This window comes from Carassius gibelio, chromosome A15 (assembly GCF_023724105.1).
Source record: "Carassius gibelio isolate Cgi1373 ecotype wild population from Czech Republic chromosome A15, carGib1.2-hapl.c, whole genome shotgun sequence".
Classification (NCBI taxonomy): domain Eukaryota; kingdom Metazoa; phylum Chordata; class Actinopteri; order Cypriniformes; family Cyprinidae; genus Carassius; species Carassius gibelio.
This window is the reverse complement of record NC_068385.1, coordinates 3232834-3253135: the sequence shown is the minus strand read 5'-3', so window position 1 is coordinate 3253135 and position 20302 is coordinate 3232834. Positions and strand designations below refer to the sequence as shown.

At 35.9% G+C, this 20302-nt stretch overlaps 3 protein-coding genes across 5 annotated transcripts in view; 2 read left to right on the top strand and 1 right to left on the bottom strand.

Annotated features, from left to right (window-relative positions):
* The window catches only part of LOC128028948 (sister chromatid cohesion protein PDS5 homolog B), a 35910-nt gene extending 34054 nt beyond the window's left edge, over positions 1 to 1856 (top strand). For both annotated transcript variants that reach the window (XM_052616333.1, XM_052616334.1), the window contains exon 34: positions 1057 to 1856. In XM_052616333.1, coding sequence (XP_052472293.1) covers positions 1057 to 1092 — 36 coding nt within the window. In that variant the 3' untranslated portion in view covers positions 1093 to 1856. The remainder of the gene's footprint in view (positions 1 to 1056) is intronic.
* A 1248-nt stretch (positions 1857 to 3104) lies between these two features.
* On the top strand, positions 3105 to 10302 carry LOC128028596 (probable tRNA methyltransferase 9B). 2 transcript variants are annotated; one of them, XM_052615859.1, is made up of 4 exons: positions 3105 to 3682; positions 6578 to 6872; positions 7211 to 7384; positions 8695 to 10302. In XM_052615859.1, exons 2-4 carry the CDS (start codon positions 6719 to 6721, stop codon positions 9633 to 9635), a joined length of 1269 nt encoding a protein of 422 aa, XP_052471819.1. In that variant the 5' UTR covers positions 3105 to 3682; positions 6578 to 6718; the 3' UTR covers positions 9636 to 10302. The 2 variants fall into 2 exon arrangements, with proteins under 2 accessions (XP_052471819.1, XP_052471818.1); XM_052615858.1 differs by having other exon boundaries at positions 3108 to 3682; positions 6682 to 6872.
* Positions 10303 to 10940: 638 nt separating this feature from the next.
* hdac12 (histone deacetylase 12) lies at positions 10941 to 14822 on the bottom strand. The gene is made up of 8 exons (XM_052616235.1): positions 14421 to 14822; positions 14191 to 14334; positions 13944 to 14103; positions 13203 to 13399; positions 12858 to 13008; positions 11783 to 11899; positions 11538 to 11680; positions 10941 to 11119 (listed from the first exon to the last, which is right to left on the bottom strand). Exons 1-8 carry the CDS (start codon positions 14550 to 14552, stop codon positions 11096 to 11098), a joined length of 1068 nt encoding a protein of 355 aa, XP_052472195.1. The 5' UTR covers positions 14553 to 14822; the 3' UTR covers positions 10941 to 11095.
* Positions 14823 to 20302: the final 5480 nt, after the last annotated feature.

Sequence of the window (20302 nt, the reverse complement as noted above, 5' to 3'; positions counted from 1 at the left end):
TCTTGCAGATTTTACAGACAAACGTCTTAATATCGCAAATTAGAAATGTTTGGTAAGATAAAATTTGCACAATAACATTATTAAGCAAAAATACATAGTACATTACATTTTTCCCCTCCAGTACCAAAAGCAGAACCGATACCGTCAGATCTTACTGATACTACGGTCTTTCGTAATTTAGCCCCGGGGCCATTTTAGTACCGGGTTTCGGTACCCATCCCTACTCCAGACTCGAAAGTTGTCATGTGGCACCGTGCTGCATCAGCTAAAGACTGTCTACACTGGACGCCACAAAGGGACCTTTGAAAATCATCTGAATTGAGTTTCAGCATGTCATTAATAGAATGCGGCAACAGTTTACAGTCAGGTATTTGTGGTGTCATGCCGTGCCGCTTCAAGTGTAGACAGCATCACTGATAATACTGAGTTCTATTGACTGATCTATATATAATGAATCTGTATTACAGATCAGTGGTTCTATTGTATTTTGTCACGCCGTTCGCGTCTGGTGTAGACACAGTGTTTGGAATCGTTAGTTGTTTTCCCTTATAAGGATCGATGCTTTGGGCACAATTCCCCCAGTCCCCTCCACTCGCACCCGCTGATGTCATCATCCATCACAATGTTTAATTTTGTGAAAAAAAAAAAAAAATATATATATATATATATATATATATATATGTATATATGTATGTGTGTATTTATGTCTCTAGTAATAATGATGGAAGGTCACAAAAATTAAATGGACAGGAAATATGATCCATTCAAGTATAATAATGGTTCAAATTATATTATTTCTATGTAGAAATCTGTTCCAAAAATCTGAATGAAGGTTAAAAAAATCTTTCTTATAACCATGAGTGATGTAAAGTCATAAATTCATTCAGCTAAGAGCTTGAAAATCATCAATTTAAATATTACTTAAATGCAGAAATGTTCAAAAAATTAGATTTTTTTTTTTTTTAATCTTTATCTTGTAATCATGAATGACAAATAAATAAAAATTAGTAAGAAATCTTGAAAGTTCTGAGTATATATGCTAATATCTTTTTGTAGGTGCGACGAAAGGTGGGGAGACGAGACCGAAGATGAGTGCTTACAGAGACAAAATGCAAGATTGATTGGAGATTGCTATACTTAAGGGAAAAGTCCCCATGAGAGGAGTGAACTTCTGGAAAGTTTGGACTTTTTGGAGCCATGCATCTGCTTCAGCTGTATTTTGCCATCTTTTACTGCCATATGCTTCTGCCCCACCTATCCACCATGACCTGTGGTTCGTTTCCATTGTTATGTGTGCCGACCATGTGATCTTAATCTTATGAGAAAGAAAGTGTAAATAGTTTTCAGGCTCTTACTTTCCCCCACCCAAGGTTAGGGAGACAACTTGTATAGCTTTTACCTCCAGCTTTAAATATATTGCACCAGCTGATGTGTCCAAGTAAAGGAAAAAAAAAATCGGAACAACTTTTAGCAGTACTGCGTGTCCCGTGTGTCTTCTGTATATCATTCTGTACTGTGCTACATGAATAACCATTTTGTAGTTCCCTTTTTTATTTGTTCGTCATTTTATCCTTTCCTTTTTTAACCCTTCTCATTTGTGTAATTCTTGTGTGTATATGGTTGTGCATGTGCAAATGTGCCTCTGCAGATAAAAGGAACACTGGTCTGATGATAAATTCACGTATTTGTTACATTTTACAGCCCAGTATTGATTTTCTCAGTTTGAAACCAGGAGGAGATGGTACAGAGCATTGGTTTTTAATATTAGCCGTGTTGGGAAACTATTGAAGATTCTCCCCCACCACCCAAATCAGTTTTTCAGTCTGCTGAACCAATAAAATATTCTGTATAAATAACTTGCATATTTGTTATTGGTAATGTGTTCGTTTAACCAGGGGTTTTCAAACATTTGATGCAAAAGACCTCAAAATATTAGGATTCCCTTTTGACAAATCATGTTTATAAAATATAAAGGCAGCGATGTATTTTCATGTTTATGCATTTGTGATATACATTAAGGTGTATTTTTAGTGAAATATTCTCTTAATTTAATTTAGTTACATTTTACCACCCACCATTAGAGTACTAATTTAGACTTTTTAAAAATATAAAAATACTTTTTGCATCAGTTAATCCATTCATAGTTTGGAGAAATGTAACAGTCATGTGAAATGTTTTATCTGTAATGATAATGCTAGTCAAACATCACTTTACTGATGACTGAGGTGAAATTAATACATCTGAAGTTATACAGGATCTGTATGTACTAAAGATTTAAATAAATCTGGCTCCGTTTCTCATGCTATATATTCTTTACAGGCAAAAACGGATTCAATACATTCGAGTGTACTTAAAATCTCATGACTGATGGCTGGATACAGATATTTTGCTTTCATCGTCCTTTCCGTTGCTTTATAAATCTGCATACATCATTTCAAGTTTGATAACATTTGGTTATGAATGATCACTTAACAACATATTTTTGTAAGATGCAGCACTCTCTTTGGGTCCACCATCTGCTGAATAGCTGAAACTGGAAATCCATTAGACTGCATTCAACTGAGCAACACGAAGCAGTTTTTCTACTATTATACCAGCTTTGTGGAGAGCAGTAATTTGCATGTTTTCATACACACCCACACTATGGAAAAACTCTACTTAGTGCCAACTGGAACTGAGAAATATGACAAACAATTCAGTGTTGGTCTAAGCAAAAACTCTTCCACACTTGTCGGTATTCTTGGAGTGATAAGCTATAATTGTTTTTTATTTTGGTTAAAAATCTATATTAGAAATCTATCTATTGTTCTGTCATCTTTTAAAAGTCACTGTGGGATTTTGTTAAACTATTAACACCCTGCTCCTTTGTCTCGCATATCACGCTGTAATCTGAATCAAATGGAAATCCTGCTTAGCCTCAATCGTTGGCCATGTGCCAGGATGTGTTTATTGTATTGGGGTCACGTGCCTGTGCCGACCAATCGGAGTGGCGGACGTTACGCCACACACTAGCCCTTTTATGTTCCCTGCGACTTCATTAAATTCACTCGACCGTCTAGTTACATAGGGAAATCAGATTGGTCAAAGCGAGTCGATTCTTTCGAACGGATTGTTGAACTCTTTTGACTCGTTTGGGTCATTACCGTTTTTCCTAAAGTCTCGCGTGTGGCATTTGCAGTTTAATCCCCGTTTTTGTCTAAATTTAATAATTAGCTCGTAGTTTAGTAGTTATTCATCCATTCTGATGCAGGTCGTGAACTGTTTTAAAATCTGCTTGAAAAATATTATGCCAAAAGCTGCGTTTTTAAGTCTTCAGCATATACGTCAGATACACATCTCTATTTTGACTCCCGCACAAAGTTTGCTTCCAATATACTCTTGAGAGATTAATGAATCGATTGAGAATCGGTTCGAACGAGTCATCAAAAAGAACCGGTTCAAAAGAATTCATCGTTCGCGAATCGAACATCACACCAGACTAGGGGTCGACTGTAGTGAGCATGTATTTATTAACACATCCCTAGTGTGCGTCCTGAGCCGGTGTATTGCACACAGTCGGTGTGTGGTGTTGATGTTTTATCGCCGTCTTTTACATTAAAGTTAATATAATGCCGCCAATTAAACAAACAACCTCCCGTCGGATTTGATGTCTCCACGACTGCAGCCTTGATAGAGAGGAAAGGTAGGTTTGATTTATAGGATGCATACGACGCTGTTTCTTGTGTTGCAAATAAACATGAGATAAAACTTTCAATTGGAACATATAACGCTGAACGAGTTCTGTGTGTAGTTTGCGCGTGGAGAAATCAGTTACGCAGGTGTGTGAAATGCATGTCATGAAGATAACCTCTGAAGATTTTTTCTTTTGGCGTTTTAAACTTTTTATACATCAAGATCAACAGGATGTGCTTCATAGTGTAGTGATTCCCGAGAAACATGAATGAATGAACAAGTATTTCCTGTTACTAACTGAGATCATATATACACATGAGCACACGTGTGCTTGTATATATGCTGTTTATGTGCATCGGTCTATGGAGGTCTTTTCCTAACAAATAATAATAATAATTCAAATGTCTAATCATCAAATTCCCAAAACAACTGTTCAAATGAGATCTCAAATTTTCGAATGCAATTTAATTTATACATTCGGGGAAGCATGAATTGTATAAAAAATAATTTGTATTTGATATTTAATTTTCATTATCAACCCAGTATTAGCATGTCATAATTAAATTTATGATTCAGTGCTCGTAATAAATCAAATGGTCAAACTAACATCATTTTATCTATCTATCTATCTATCTATCTATCTATCTGTTTATCTATCTATAACACACACATACACACACTGTATGTGTGTATGTGTACTAGTCTGTAGTCTGCTGCATACTATACTACTACCAAGTTCTTATAGAAATAAGAAATGCTAAAAATGTACTGTATCTGTTATGGGATGCTTGCATGGAGTAGTAAATCTATCAACAGATATATACTAAACAGTGAAACTCTTTATCGTTCATTCCATGTTTCCGTTAGTACTGAACCAGACCTGCTGTTTCACTGTAAGAGAATAGTGGTCTGGTGGGTATTGTTTGTTTCTAAATTTAGATGCTGCTGTTCAGTATTCTCACAACATCCAGCTTGCAGTTGCTTACATAACGCCTGTCGAGATGAGCATTTTAATGAATTGAAGGGACAGTCGGATGCAATCTCAGTCCCTTTAGGGTTGTGCGATGTGATGACGCTCTAGCGCTTCTCTCCCATCCTTCTGTCAGCGGGTGTGATCTTAAAATAGTCTCGTAATGAGGGACCCTCAGAGATCTCAACAGTATGGAGCTGACTGCAGGGTCCGAAGGGTGATGAAGTCACAACTCTCAAAACAGAAGGCCTCCAGAAAGTCACGATTTTGTTTTGACCAAGGTTTGATATTTTTTAAAGGTATGTTGGAGCGACACCAGGCAGTTGACATCTTTCAGTTAGGTGACATTTCTAAGGTCACCGTCCGCTATCGCTTTATTTGATGCAGTGCGGGCTGGACGACCTTTAATATTGCTTGCTTGTTGAATAGACACTCAAGGCCAGAGGGTCGGTGCAAGTCTAAAATGACTTCTCAGAAAACAATTGTGGTGAGGATAATTTGCCATGGAGAGAGAATCTATGTGAATGCAGCCCTTGCAGTAATTTATTATTGCATTTAATTTCCAGAAAGGCCCAATTGAATGTTTTGTGACCACAAATGGCCATAATAACCTTTTGCAAGACCATCTGGAATGAATGCTGAGAAATGGATTTTACAAGCAGTTTACTAAAACAATGCATATAGCTGGGAGCACACATAATTTCTTTGGATACTGTGAACATTGTCATGCGCTGCTGTGTTGTGTTGTCTCTCATGGCTCATCTGGATTTCAGTTGTGGAGTTTACGATTTAGGGCTACATGTATTTCAACCGAAGAACCTTTTTGTTTTCACATAACAGGCAGTACACTACATTTCCAAACCACAGAGGCATTATGTAATAACGAGATAATCTTGTTTTCATTGTAAAATCCCAAAAGGTCAGTTGCTCCTTCACAATGCTTTGTTATACAACCAAAACCCACACTTTATGGATTCTGGTCATTTGTTTAGTAATAGTAAAATAGGATCAAATGGTCATTGTATTATATTCATAGTTTGCAGACTTGTCTAAACACTTCTGGTATGGAACATGAAAGTCTCATTGATTTGCTGGCCGGACCACGAGAGTATTGACTGAACACTGTCGTTTGAATGCAGGAGAGTAGATCAGCATCGAATGTGGATTTGCTTCGAAATGTTCTCTTATTGATCCATGACTTCAGTTCTCAACAACTCATCCAGTTGAAATGCAATTAGTCTAGTTCTACAGCTGAACGCATCCCTGTTTCAAATTCATGTGGTGTTATAGGTCATACACTTGACAATAAGTAAAGAAAGCAAAACCTGTAAAGCTGATGCGTTTAGTTTCAAGAGTAGCTGTTATATGACATCCGAGACTTTGAAGCAGATCAGAGTTTTTTTTTTTTACAGATTTTTATAGAAAAAAAAAAAAATAAAAAATAAAAAATATATATATATATTAATAATTATTTTTTGAATATTCCAATTAACCATTTCTGTTTTTACATTTAGTTAAACATTAACTATATTTATACATTTATTTGTTTTGAAATAATAAAGATAATTTATGTTCTACTTATTTCTAATGAGGATAATAATTTATGTTCCACTTATTTCACTAAAATAAAATGTTTTACTGAAATATATAAAAAACAAAAAAAAAAATATATATATATATAGGCATCCTGTCTGGTCATGATCCAAACTATTGTTACAATGGTTTGAAATAAAATGTATAACATTTGCATAACTTAAAAAGTTAAACTGTTTTACATTTGTTATTTAAATTATAGAATGAATGAAATTATTATAACAATGAAAGAGGGCCCCATTATATTCACCCAGGTATATTCTCCAAGCTCTTACTGCTGTATAGAGACAACCAGTCAAAATGGTATATTGAATTGAATTTCTTTTTTTTTTTTTTTTTTAGAAATGGATGTGGAACCAAAGCATTAAGCAGAGGGTGACTCAATCTTTAGGTCTCATGTCATGTCTCTCCTCTCCTCCTCTGTTCCTCTCTCTGTCTGGCTGAAGTAGTGAAGATGCTCCGTGGGGTTTAATAGAGAGCAGCATGGACGAGGCTGCCAGCCAGCTGGAGAGAGACCATGTTCACAGTGTGTACGAGAGGATCGCACCCTACTTCAACGACAGCCGCTACAAAGCTTGGCCCAAGGTCAAACAGTTCCTGCTAGAGCAGGAGCCCGGCAGCATTGTGGCTGATGTCGGTAATGCTTCATCTTCTGTCTTTAATGTCTCGAATAGAGGACTAAAACTCTCAGAATGGCAAGATCAAAGTCACGCTTTCTCTGTAAACAACCATTGGCACATTTTTATCTGAAGATTTGCACTGTTGAAAAAAAACCCATGTAATATAGTCTTTATTCATTTGCTTGGAAAAACGTAATGGCCCGTTATCACATACAGACTAAGCTGACAGCATTTAGGAAATGCAATTATTCATATTAAAGTTATTACAGAATGCAATGAAAAACAGCCCAGTTAATCATCCATGAGGGAAAATCCATTTTTATGACATGCACCGATTATTTTTTTATTATTGCAGGATGTGGCGATGGCAAATATCTACACATCAATGAGGATATCTTTAAGTTGGGCTGTGACGTGTGTCGGCCGTTGGTGGACTCCGCGTGGAGTCGAGGTCACGAGGTGCAGCTTTGCGATGGCCTGCGTTTGCCCTACAGAGATGGCTGTTTTGATGCAGTGCTCTCCATCGCAGGTAAAGAGCCAAAGAAATATTCTAAAACATTTGGATTCATTCTGATTCTCATTTAGATTCCATTTAACAAATCAGTTACTTAAATATTACATTAATGATTATTTTAACAATAATGATTTTGGATAACCAAACAAAGTATTTTCGCTTTCACAACGAAACTCTGTTTCCACAACATGGTGCCGGCGGTTATAGCGAGAATCAAAGTTTATGTCTTCTTTCTTTGCGTGAACATTTGTATGAAAATCGCCCCACACAGTGACGTAGACGTGGGGGCGTGTTTAAACAAGGTGTTTTAGGAGGGCATGGACAAGTCTTGACTTTTATAAAGAATATCTCTTTGGGTTTGAGACTTTAGTCTTTGCAACTTTAGGGATCTTATTTATTCGCGAACAGCTTGTTACACTCAAGAGAGAAAGGAAAACTTGAAATCGCATCATACGACCCCTTTAACATACTAGTATTACCATGATCAAACCATTTAATTTCAATCAGCTGGTGGTGATGCTATTAACTTCAAATGGAGTGGCTACATGGGTGTATTTAAGCTTTATAAGGTGGAGGACAAAGGGGTGTTACTAGGCTACAGGAGATTAGTGTTTCTTGGAGGAGTCTGGGAGTATTTGTTGTCAGGGTGTACAGCTGGGTCACCTGGCAACCCCTCGTGAATCCTCAGAGAGAAAATGAATGTGCCTATTGATTATATCAGAGTCTCATAATTGTTTAAAAACTCTGAAAGCCCCCAATAAATGCAGGAACCCACCCACCACCATGAAATGGACTTTCTACATTGACTTTGGTAGTATATTGTTCAGAGATTTATTCTACATAAGGACACTGTTACAGTTGCCTTACTCCAGTTTTTAAACCTGTAATTTTATTTCTTCATTGGAAAACAATGATGTTTTTTATATATATTATTTTATATGAATACATATATGTGTGTGTATGTTATATTAAAACTATATTTAGTTTGATTCAAGTTCTAATGTTTTTCGTATGCATATTTTTATGGTTTTAATTTGATATTATTTAATTGATATATTGTTAAATGGATTTACAAATATTTAATAAACAAACTAATTAATTCTCTAATTTGTAAATCCTAACAATTATATTAAAAATACATTATAGCTTTATAGTTGACTAAATGATGCATATTCGTAATAACATTTATTGCATACATGTAACAGTATGGGTTTTATGGGACTGCGTAGGGTGAGTAACAAATTTAATTCTGGGTTGAACTGTTCCTTGAAATCACTTGATTGTATATCAATGACCTATGAATACAACTTCTTCCAATTGCTTAGTCATCCACCACATGTCCACCAAAGAACGGCGTATCCGAGCAATAAAAGAGATGGCGCGCACCCTGCGTGTAGGAGGCCGGATCATGATTTATGTGTGGGCCATGGAGCAGAAGAGGCGCAAATTTGAGAAACAAGACATATTTGTTCCTTGGAACCCCAATCCCCCTTTATCTCCCGCCTTAAGACAGCGAGGCAATGGATCGCAAAGCATCAGCGATGGCACCACTTCCAACAACAAGCACAGGAAAGTGAAAAGCACATCCTCCATGGTGGACGAGGGTGACTCAGTTGGCCCCAGCAAACAGAAACAACAGAGGTTTTGGTTCTTCTCCAGATCTTTAGATTCGGTGCTGGACTTCACCAGCCTGACCATGTCCCGTTCCTCTTCCAACACTATACAAACCCCTGTCAATGAAGCGAAGAAAAGCAGAAGCCGGCGAACTAGTAGTAGAGGTCTCATCAGGCAGATGTCCAGCCTTTTTTCATCCTCTTCCAGGACCAGTCTAGAAGAAGACGTCTTCATTTCAGATCCCAATGACCAGGTCCATAAAAACAACAACAGAAGTTCTGGGAATGGAAATGAGACTTCTCCTGTGGAGCTTGTCCATGATTGTTCCTCAGTACCACTGCCTGACTTGGTGTCCTATCAGAGGGATCAATCAACTCTTGAAGGACACGTGGAGGTAGATGGTAAATTGAGCTTAAAAGAGCCCTTGCAGAGGCAGGATAGCACAGTGTCTCTTCTGGAAAGCGATGAGTTGAAAGGAAAGAGCACTGAACAGCTGAAGGACTCTTGTCTGAGGTACTACCATGTATTCAGGGAAGGAGAACTGACACAGTTGATCCAAAACCATGTTGATGAGCTCCATGTTCTGCACTCGTACTTGGACCATGCCAATTGGTGCGTGGTGGCTGAGAAGGTCCAAGTCTGGAAGGTTTAAATCTTATTTTAAATGTTTTAATTTATAACCTCTGTTTTAATGTCTCTAAAAGTTTTAGTTTGAGATTTTAAGTATTGGGACCAGAGAGCTAATATTAAACATTAGCTATTCAGTATCAATGGCAATAACAAGCAAGGTACTGATGCTTTGACAAGACGCTCAAATCGTAACACTAAAGCTAGTCGTACATTCAAATTTGCTATACTAAATTAAGCTTTACTCTCCATTCATTCTTTGTGATGTCTTAGTTTTGAGTGGAAAATAATTGATTTAACTTGCACTGATTTTAATGGTGTATCACTGTTAAGCAATGCCTGCCTGAAACAGGAATCATAGCACATCTTTACACCAAACGATGTGAGCACATACCTAGTGTTTTCTTATTGGACACTCTTCAGGAGTTTGTCTGTGTGTTGTGTTGTGTGGTTAGTATTAGCCTTTGTGTTGTGGTCTGAAGCTTTTAAACAAGATTTTAACTAATTGCCTGCACATGATGAATTCCCAGCTGAAACATGTTTGTGCTGCTGTTGTAGATTGTGTGTTTATATTGGTGTAACTTGACCATGTCAGAATGTCACAACAAAGGACTTTAATTTTCCCTTAAACTTGAACCATTTTTATGTGTATTTTTGACTTAAATATAATAAAATCAGTATATTTAATTTTATCTGACCCATTGGTGCAAATTCATGTCTTTATAGTGAAACCGGTCAAATTTTCCAGTTACTTTAAATGTGTTCTTCTTAAATAATAAACTAAAAACGTAATAGCACACTATTAATTAATTCTCCACTACACTATTTATATATTATATGTACTTTTTAAAACATATATGCTAAGAAAATTAATTATTATGAATTATTTAAATGACTTTTTATCATTAACAAATAGTATAATAAAAACACTGTTTTTTATCTACCGGTACTGGGCTCAAAATCAAATTCATGTATTTTTTTGTGTGAAAATTAATTATATTAAAAAACTTTTTATTTGATCTGTCTTATACTATATTGATGGGTGATGATGTTGCCCTGGTTTGATGTTGTTATCTGTGGTTTTGTTGTTTTTACTTTGTACAGCACATTGGTCAACGGTAGTTGTGTTTAATTGTGCTTTATAAATAAATTTAAATTTATATTAATTTTGTATACTACTACTACTACTATTACTAATAATAATAATGAGCCAAACTGTAATTTTAACAGACAAATTATTTTCCTATGTAAAATGCCTATTTATTATTAATAATAATAATAATAAATATTAAAATAATAATAAATATTAAAAGTGCAAGAATCGAAAGGATTGCTTGAATAAATATGGCATTTTTATTCATAAAGTCTATTGCATACAATTGTTATGGCACAGTGATCATGGCACTGTAAAACGTTCATATGGTCCTTCTCAGCACCCAACAATCTTCGATTGTTTAGCACCTGCTGTCTATTTTCATCCTTGAGTTAAAATCCATGTTCTCTCCAAACCTAAATGCAGAAATGGGAACAATTAAAAGCAATCCTCTGAAAGTGCAATACTGATTTTTACATTTGTGATAAAGACTGGGACAGAGAGCGGTACTATGAAAGCAAAATCTGCCTCTTAAAAACATCAACATGTAAAAACAGTGGATAGCATGTAACTTTCTGACAATTTTCCAACTATCTATCTATCTATCTATATATATATATATATATATATATATATACACACACATATATATATATATATGTGTATATATATATATATATATATATATATAAAGGGATCATAGCAAAACAGTCAAGAGAAAAACATAAAATAAAATCAATAAATATATGATTAAAGGCACCCAATTATATGTGTTCAATTCATGCAGGTCCATGAAATACCATGTAACTTTCATTATGAATTCTGTGAGCTCACCTTTGATGCAGCTCTGTGAATTATTGAGTGCCTGTGCCCCAGTCGATCAATATCTCTGGAATAGCCTCCTCCAATAACAGTTGCCACAGGAATACCCTTTTTAATGACTGTCTGAAGTACATAAAGATCCCTCCGGTAAAGTCCTATGACAGGTAAAACGCACAAAGACATTGAAGGGTCAGTTACATAAAATACTGCTTTGATTTTCCGATATATGATGTGCGTAATAGAGTGAAAGGATTCACCTTCATCTGTGAGACGAAGTCTTCCAAGTTCATCCTCCCAGTGTGGATCCACACCAGCATCATACAACACCAGATCGGGCCGGATTCTCTCCAGTAACCAAGGGAGGTGTTCCTGGACTGCACAGGAAATTACATTTTTACATAGTACCACACCTAGGCTTATTTAAAGGAGTAGTTCATCCAAAAACAAAACATTTCTTAAAATGTACTCACCCTCAGGCAATCCAAGATGTAGATGAGTTTGTTTCTTCCTTGGGAAAAATTTGGGGCTTTACATCCCTTGCTCATCCTCTGCAGTGAATGGGTGCCGTGAGAATGAGTGATCTTAACAGCTGATAAAAACATCAGAATAACCCACAAGTAATCCACACAACTCCAGTCCATCAATTAACATTTTATGAGGTGAAAAGCTGTGTGTTTATAGGACACAAATCCATCATTAAGACATTTTTAACAAACCATAACTTCTGGTTAAGACGCAATACAATAAATGTCCTCATAATATCGTCCACAATGTTTCTTTTCAGTGAAAAATGATCTGAATCAGGAGAGATATATGCACAATCAACACTATTTACAAGCGAAAACTAATTTCAAACAAATATGTCAATGGATATTGATGCGAGAGGACAACAGGGAATTGACATTCAGGAGGAAGTGTTATTATTGATTATATACTAATTTGTTTGGCCAGAGGGTGTCAAGTTACAATGCCCTGATGATGAATTTGTGTCTTACAAACATAGCTTTCCACTTCACAAGATGTTGATTGATGGACTGCAGTGGATTGCGTGAATTGCTGTGATGTTTATATCTGCTGTATGGACTATCATTCTGACGGCACCCATTCACTGCAGAGGATCCATTGGTGAGCAAATGATGTAACGCTACATTTCTCCAGATCTGTTCTGATGAAAAAAGAAACTCATCTACATCTGGGATGGCCTGAGGGTGAGTCAAATTTCAGCAAATATTCATTTTGTATGAACTTTTCTTTTAATAGATAATAGATAATTTATTTAAAAGTCAAAAAGTGATATGCTTATGGTTTTGTGTAGGTGTAAAAAGAAAATACCTTTGGAAAGATACTCTTTGTCTTCAGTGCCGTCTTCCAAACTGACATCCAGGTCACTCTGCTGCTTTCGCACAGGAAAGTTTTTCCCACAATGCACCGAGAAGGTGAAAACATCGGGTTCATCTTTAAATATGAATGCTGTGCCATCACCCTAGTGAACAGAGAAAAAAAAACATTACTGTATCATGAATATTATATATAATTCAGGAAAGCAACAGCATTTTGGTCGGTACAAGTTTCTTTTTTTCAGTTTCAAATATAAACGATTCATCCACTATTATGAAATATTTCTTCCTCAAAAATAAAACCAAAGGTTCAAAGGCTGACCCCTTGGAAGTCATGTACCTGATGTACATCCAGATCCACAATGAGAATCCTTCTCCTGGATGTGGACTCATTCATCAGGTGTTTGGCGGCCACAGCCAGGTCATTGAGCAGACAGAAGCCTGAGCCGAAGCTGGGGAAGGCATGATGGGTCCCTCCGGCTGTACTGCATGCCAGTCCCCTCTGCATGGCGATCTCTGCTGCCAGCACTGTTCCACCTGGACCACACTCACATGAGAGAAATACATTACATGACACTCCAAGGCTGGGGGAAACAGAACAATATACTCTAGTTTTACAAACTTCCATAGCTGCGTATTAGTGCAATATGTAAACAAACAAAAAAATGCATATGCAAATCAAGTCTTTTCCATTGTGATATAATTTTCGAAACAAATAAGGTCTGTATTTTAGTATTTATACTAAAACATGTTTTTTTTAATAAAAAAGTATAATTGTAAATGTATGTCATGGTTAAAATTATTGTAATATAATCTGTCTATATATATCTATATACAAAACCAAATCTATAAAATGAGTCACATAACAAAAAATTAAAGTTTAAAAGATAATATTATTAGTTAACCTAATTTAAAATATTAATAAATATTATAATAGCATAAGAATAATACTAAAACAACACTATACAAATTAAGAAATGTCCAAATTATGCTTCGTTTTTATTTTGCAACTTTATTTTGATGTTAGAGTAAAATATAACCCAGACGATTCACTCCTCGAAGCACATTCTAAATCACATACCTGTTTCATATCTACAGCGTTGCACTAAACCAGAACTCCACATGAATCCGGTTCGCCTCTGATCTTTCTCACTAATTTTACCACTGATAAAGTTGGACAGGTACTCCTCAGTATGCGTACGTCTCAGAAGCTCAGTGGAGGCAATCTTAGGGGCCCACACCTATAAGACAGCGACATTATATTAAACTTGGCTTTGTTAAATATGCATGTGTTAATATAAGTTCCAGATTCCCTAAGCATGTCCAACCTGTTTATCTGTTATGACCTGATCTCTGAGCAGACTCTCCAGGACTTTGGGGAACTTTCCCATGGGAAACCTGTGGTTTTCAGGGAGGTCACATATGTACTTGACGTGATGAACTATAGGAAGTGCTCTCGATTCAAGGCAAGTCTGTGAAGAAAAAAACAAACAAACATGCAAATGAGTGAGAGCAGTGTACTAGTTTTAGGGAGTTCAATGTGATAAGGACATATTACATGTTCAGCGTTAAAAGACCTCCTCCATGTCTCCAGCATTGGGTTTCGTTTCAGAAATGTTTTCTTGTGTTCCACAAGTTTGCATTTAATAGCTGCTCTATAGATAGATTTTTGACATAATAAATGAAACATTGCTGCCTTACAACTGCTTGTTTACAAAACGCGTGCAGTTACACAATCAGCAACTATTAAATACGTCGATTCATTATATATATATATATATATATATATATATATATATATATATATATATATATATATATATATATTAAAACGCGTTCTAAATCAGATTAAATGTTATTCATGATACGGGCGCAAAATACAAAATATTTCCACGATCAGCCCATTTACATGCGTGTGTGTAAATGAGACGTTTGTGTTTCTGGGGTCCGTGTTGTTTTCTTCTTGTTGTGATGGAAGTGTGCTACTGCCACCGTCTGTTGAGGAGTGAGAGAGCTACAAAAATGACATCAAATGTGCAATGCATAGAGTCACTTTTTGTCATAGTGGAAACATTTGGTTTTATTGTGCTTTATTTTACATTTATTTAAGGGGGTAGTGTCCACTTTAAGGTGAGAAGTTGCACATTAAAAACAAACATGCAAATAAATAAATAGCCTACCTTAAACATATTTACTTAATTTATTTAAAAAATAAATACATGAATAAATGAATGATTGAACGAAAAGCAGAGGAGTGTTCCGGCTGACTGTACATTAAACTGCTTACGTGTTGCTGCTTCTCAATGAACAAACGAATGAATGAACATTTGGATTACTGAGTATTTAATTGATCTGAAATGGTTTTATTAGGCTACTTTGGTCGACAGGAACAACATTTTTACTTAATTCAAAGCGAACCATTTACTGCCTTGCAGATGTCTGATCTGTCGCCACACTGTCATATTGTTGGATAAAATGGGCTTCTTTCTCAGAAAGAAGTAATTTGTTGGCAGGAACAGCAGAATGTACTATCACGAAAAAAACTGTGTGAAAGGCATGTGAACATTTTGCCAGGTAGCAAATAGCCTGGCTGTAATAAATGATGTGAAAGCATGGCTGGCACATCTTGTGAAGCAGAACGTATTTTTTCACAATGTACTCCATGGTAATCTGGTAGATTCATGTTAAATAAATAAAATAAATAAATATTATGTATTCATCATTACTGATTTTTATATATATATATATATATATATATATATATATATATATATATATATATATATATATATATATATATATATATATAGTGACCCTCAGATAGCTAGGTGGCGAAAGGTGATTTATCTTTGTGTAATGAATGGTCTGTTAGCCTTTGACTGAAGTGAATGGAGCTTTTGTTTTTAATTGATAATTATATATATGTTTGTTTGTTTGTTTTTCTCACATTTTTCAGTTTTAGTTTATGATTATTAATGTTCATTAATAAAGTGAATGTTATTAATTGGGGGCAGTTGCTAAATCAAGACCTATAAATGTCTGTATTTACAATGTTTTTGGTTTAGATATACAGTTCTTAAAAGTAATTGCCAATTTTCTTTCATTTAATGTTATTCAAACAATTCAGCAGCCCGTATTTGTACAGACATCATATCTTCTCCATCATCGTGTTGCCCAATCATATGTCAGTCATCCACCCACTCTCTGTATTTTCCCCTGAAATGTTATGTTTGAACAGTGTGACCCATAACGTGCTGCTCTCATCGTCCCTAAAATATTGGCATTCTCAATCTAACCACAAATGAAATGAATGTGTATCCTCCTTTTACAGCTCTTTATGTGGCATTATCTCTGCTTACCTTCTGGAGTGGGGGCCTTATGTTTACAGAAGAGGCCCAAGATGTTCTCGTGCCTTGCCTAAGGCTGTTGATTTCAATCCAAATACCATTCTTCAGATACTTGTGCCGTTATATCATACAGCCAGTCTGTGTTGTGCATCTGTTGAAGCAGGCTGGCGGATTGGTGTATGCCACCTTACATTAAGGATCCTTCAAATGCACAATCAGTCAACAACGACACATGAGCTGTGATGAGAGAGAATGCCAGGTTCATTCACTTATTGTAAATATGCAGAAATTGTATTTTCTCTGATATTCTTTGATTTATTTCTAACTTTCTTTTCATTTTTTACAGTTATGACTCGTCATTTGTATTTCAAGATTTCTGAAGTATTAGCCTGAGGAAAATGCAATTCTGTTGAAAAACATAAGTCGAATGCGTTTGGGTGCGACGTGAGTAGATGGAGATGTACTTTTCCTTCAATGTTATTTAGTGTTTCGGTTCAGGCAAAACTACAAAAGGTTAGTGCAAGCTTGATGGTTAAAGATCTGACCTGCTAACCCAAAGGTTGTAGGTTCAAAGCCCGCAAGGTGCGACAGATGAACCAAGAGTTATGGAGATCACATTTAGCCACTGTGTCCTTGAGCAAAATGCTTAACCCTTACTTTATTCTGGGGATTTGTTCCTGTTCTAAGCATGCTGGTAGTTCCTTCAGATAAGAAGGTGTCTGCATAATGACAAATTGACTTTTAAGTGCGTTAGGTCCCTAAGTTAAGCTAGGTGGAAATCTCTTCAGATGTGTTGAGGATGAGCTGTCACAGTTCAGTCCCTCCAGCACATCCTCCTTGGTATGTATCACCTTCACCTACATGTTGAAACGGTGCCCTGTTTGCTCAAAGCGTGCTCTGGAATGATTGTCCATTGAACGGATCATATATTCAATGTTTCATTTTCAGCACGGCACCTTAGAATTTTTTCTTGGTGTCTTTCCCTGCCAGTCGAGAGGTTGGAATTGGTTTCCACACCTGCAACTCATGAGAAAAGGCACTGTATTTTGGGTCTGGAAGTTCATAAAGTTTTTTTATTTTTTTTTATTAATACTTTTTTCTCTACATGATTATAGAGTATGCATTTATTTTTACATCAGATGAGTACTGTTAAGTTCTATATTCTAAACAAATAATATAAAATGACTTATTCCGACATCATACTATAGTGACTGCTAAAACTTTGCCATCCAAAAACAGGGTTATTATAATTAAACTTAACTAAAAATATAAACCTTGAAGTTATATGCAATTAAATGGTATTTGAATTTAACTTGATTTACTAAAGTAACCAAAACCAAATAAAATTATAAAAATATATAGACATCGAAAAAGACAAAAACACTGAACAAAATTTCTAAAACTTTAACTAAAATGAAAATGGAGATAGAAAATACAAAAAGAGAAAATGCACTTAAATTCAAACATTAAAAACATTGCTAAATTATAAGATATGACATAAATAATAATAAAACCCAACCTATACAGAAGCATTTTTGCCCCATATCTTGAATATTAGGGGCATATAACTGTATTTTAATAGGCAAAAAAAAAAAAAAAATCTGTGAATTCAGAGGTTGTACTTTTGGACTAAAAGCTGAATTTTTCTTTTTTATGTGTTTCGGCTGTTCGTTTACATGACTTTGGCTTTTTGGAGGCCTGAAAATGCAAACCTTTGAAAATGGGTTTTAAAATCAAGTTTTTGAAAACAGGACATTATTGTCTCCATGTAAACTACAAAAATGCAATTTTGAGGAAATGGTGAGAAAGTGCCAAGAAAAAGTGCAAGAGAAAGTGCCAAGAAATTGATCGTGCCAGCACGTACGTGTGCGCTACAAGACAAAAACTGCTTGTGCTGTAAGTAAACCCTCCGAAGCATGAAGCACACTGAGATGCAGTCTCAGGTGGAGAAGTTGCTCCTCTTATTAAAACACAGCAAATGAAACTGCAAATTCAATGAGCACATTCACCTTCCCATGCTTCAGTTATTTAATCGCAGAGAACTAGCCTAATGACACTCTGCATGATACAATCAATTTACCACCTTACAGCAAATCACATCAACAAGAGAACTCTTTATCTATTTATTTTTTATTTTATGTAGGTTTGGTTTCAAACGGTTCGCTCATTAGGAGTGGTGAGTCACACTGTAGCTTTGATACACATGAGAGAGAGGCAGCTGTCTTGTTCAGTTGCTGTAGATGAGTGTGGCTGGTTTGGTGGATGGAACAATAGAACAGACAGGTGCTCTCCTGGCAGATCTGCCTCAGTCTCACACAGGCTGCATCTCAATGCCTCCCCCAGCAGGCCTTTCTATGGCCTCTCAGGCTGTCAGACAGAACCAATAAATCTTGCTGAGAGATTATGCACTGCTGTTTGGTTGGCCTGTTTTTTTTTTTTGTTTGTTTTTTTTTTTTTCTATTTGGAAACATTTGCAGTGACATGATAAAGGAAGTGGAACGAGATGTGCATTAAAGGAAGAGCTCACCCAAAAATCTGTCAATAATTATTCATTTTAAAATGAAATAAAATGAACATGCTCTTCTTTTCTGTATTCCTTAAAATGTAAAAATGTATTGCAAAAACAAAAAGCCAAATATCATGTTGATAGCTTGAACTTGTTTTACTCACTAAAACTACACTCACCTAAAGGATTATTAGGAACACCATACTAAAACTGTGTTTTGACCCCCTTTCGCCTTCAGAACTGCCTTAATTCTACATGGCATTGATTAAACAAAGTGCTGAAAGCATTCTTTAGAAATGTTGGCCCATAAAGCCATACAGGTTTGAAACAACAAGACTTTTTTCTGTTGAACTTTAAAGTGTATGAGTGTATTTCCTTTAAAGTGTATGACAAACAAGATGCAAATTGGTGCTCTCTTGAATAATGTTTGCATATATTTCAAATGATTGAATTGCTTGTGTGTATACCTTTATTTATGTGCCCTGTTTTTCAGAACAGGTGATTCAAATTAGCAGTATCTACAATGTCCCACAAAGCCTTGAAAGTCACCTTATGCTTTTTTAACTTGAAAGACAACTTAATTTCTTGCAGTGTCTACAGTGACCTTTTGGTTTCATGTTTTTTTATGCCTTTACAATTATCAGGGTTTTTATCAGTGTTAAACACAACAGAGTTCTACTCGCTTGTGTTTTCTGATGCACTTGAAAGGAATGTTTCCTGTTGAATTGATTGATGGAGCTTTTGATCGTAGAATCACAGTTGCCGCAAATACACAAGCCTGGCACAGAAACTGATGAATTGTAAGTAATTAGCCTTGGAAATTAAATGTACAACATAGTTATAATTTTCAGAGCAAACTCAAATGACTCACATTTACTCTTCATTCAAATGTATTTACCTGGACAGTGATGGATACTTAAATGTGACTCAGCTGATCAGTGGCCAACCACTTCATGCTTTAATGAAGATTCATCGTGGGCTGAGAAGCGTGTTACAAGTGTTCACAGCTGTGTGCTGCGTGTGCCTGGGTCCCTGTTGAAACAAGCTTGGTCTTTGTGAACCCAGCAGAAGCTGAAGCTGAAGTTATCAGCTGCTTGTATCAGACCCCTTCTATGACCTCCCGTGCTACTGTTATTGAGTCAATAAGAATGAGAGATCCGGCTCTAGATGTGCATGTATTGCCAACATGACTCGGTGGCTAACATGAATGTCTTGAATTTCCTGTCCAGGCTGACGTCTGTGTTTATAAGTATGGATGGAATGCAGTGGTTCATCGCTAATATAAAGATAACCTTGTGTTTTCAGGCAGCAGTTGTACCTTTTACATTGCATTTCTGCATTTGAGGGTATAAAGCATATCTATTTATCTGGAGCTGTTTATGTAAAATCAAAATGCATTCTATAGTATTAAACATAGGTGTTTAGGCATCGCCAGAGTGAGTTCTGTGTGAAATAGAGGGGAGTAACAGATTTCAGTAACATCAGATTTGGTAAAGCCATTCTGTGTGAAAGAGAGGGAAACAGATTTTAGTAGATTCTAATACTGCCTTGTCAAATTTGGTAACCCTGCTGTATGTCTGTAGCTGT

Bases quoted from the DNA above. Each gene is read 5' to 3' on its own strand.
- LOC128028596 (XM_052615859.1), top strand. From the start codon at position 6,719: ATGGACGAGGCTGCCAGCCAGCTGGAGAGAGACCATGTTCACAGTGTG. The intron at 6,873-7,210 runs GTAATGCTTCAT...TTATTATTGCAG, and splicing joins CAGCATTGTGGCTGATGTCG to GATGTGGCGATGGCAAATAT. The intron at 7,385-8,694 runs GTAAAGAGCCAA...CCAATTGCTTAG, and splicing joins TGCAGTGCTCTCCATCGCAG to TCATCCACCACATGTCCACC.
- hdac12 (XM_052616235.1), bottom strand. From the start codon at position 14,552: ATGTTTCATTTATTATGTCAAAAATCTATCTATAGAGCAGCTATTAAA. The intron at 14,104-14,190 runs GTTGGACATGCT...GCTGTCTTATAG, and splicing joins AGGTCATAACAGATAAACAG to GTGTGGGCCCCTAAGATTGC. The intron at 13,400-13,943 runs GTATGTGATTTA...AGTGTGGTCCAG, and splicing joins ACGCTGTAGATATGAAACAG to GTGGAACAGTGCTGGCAGCA.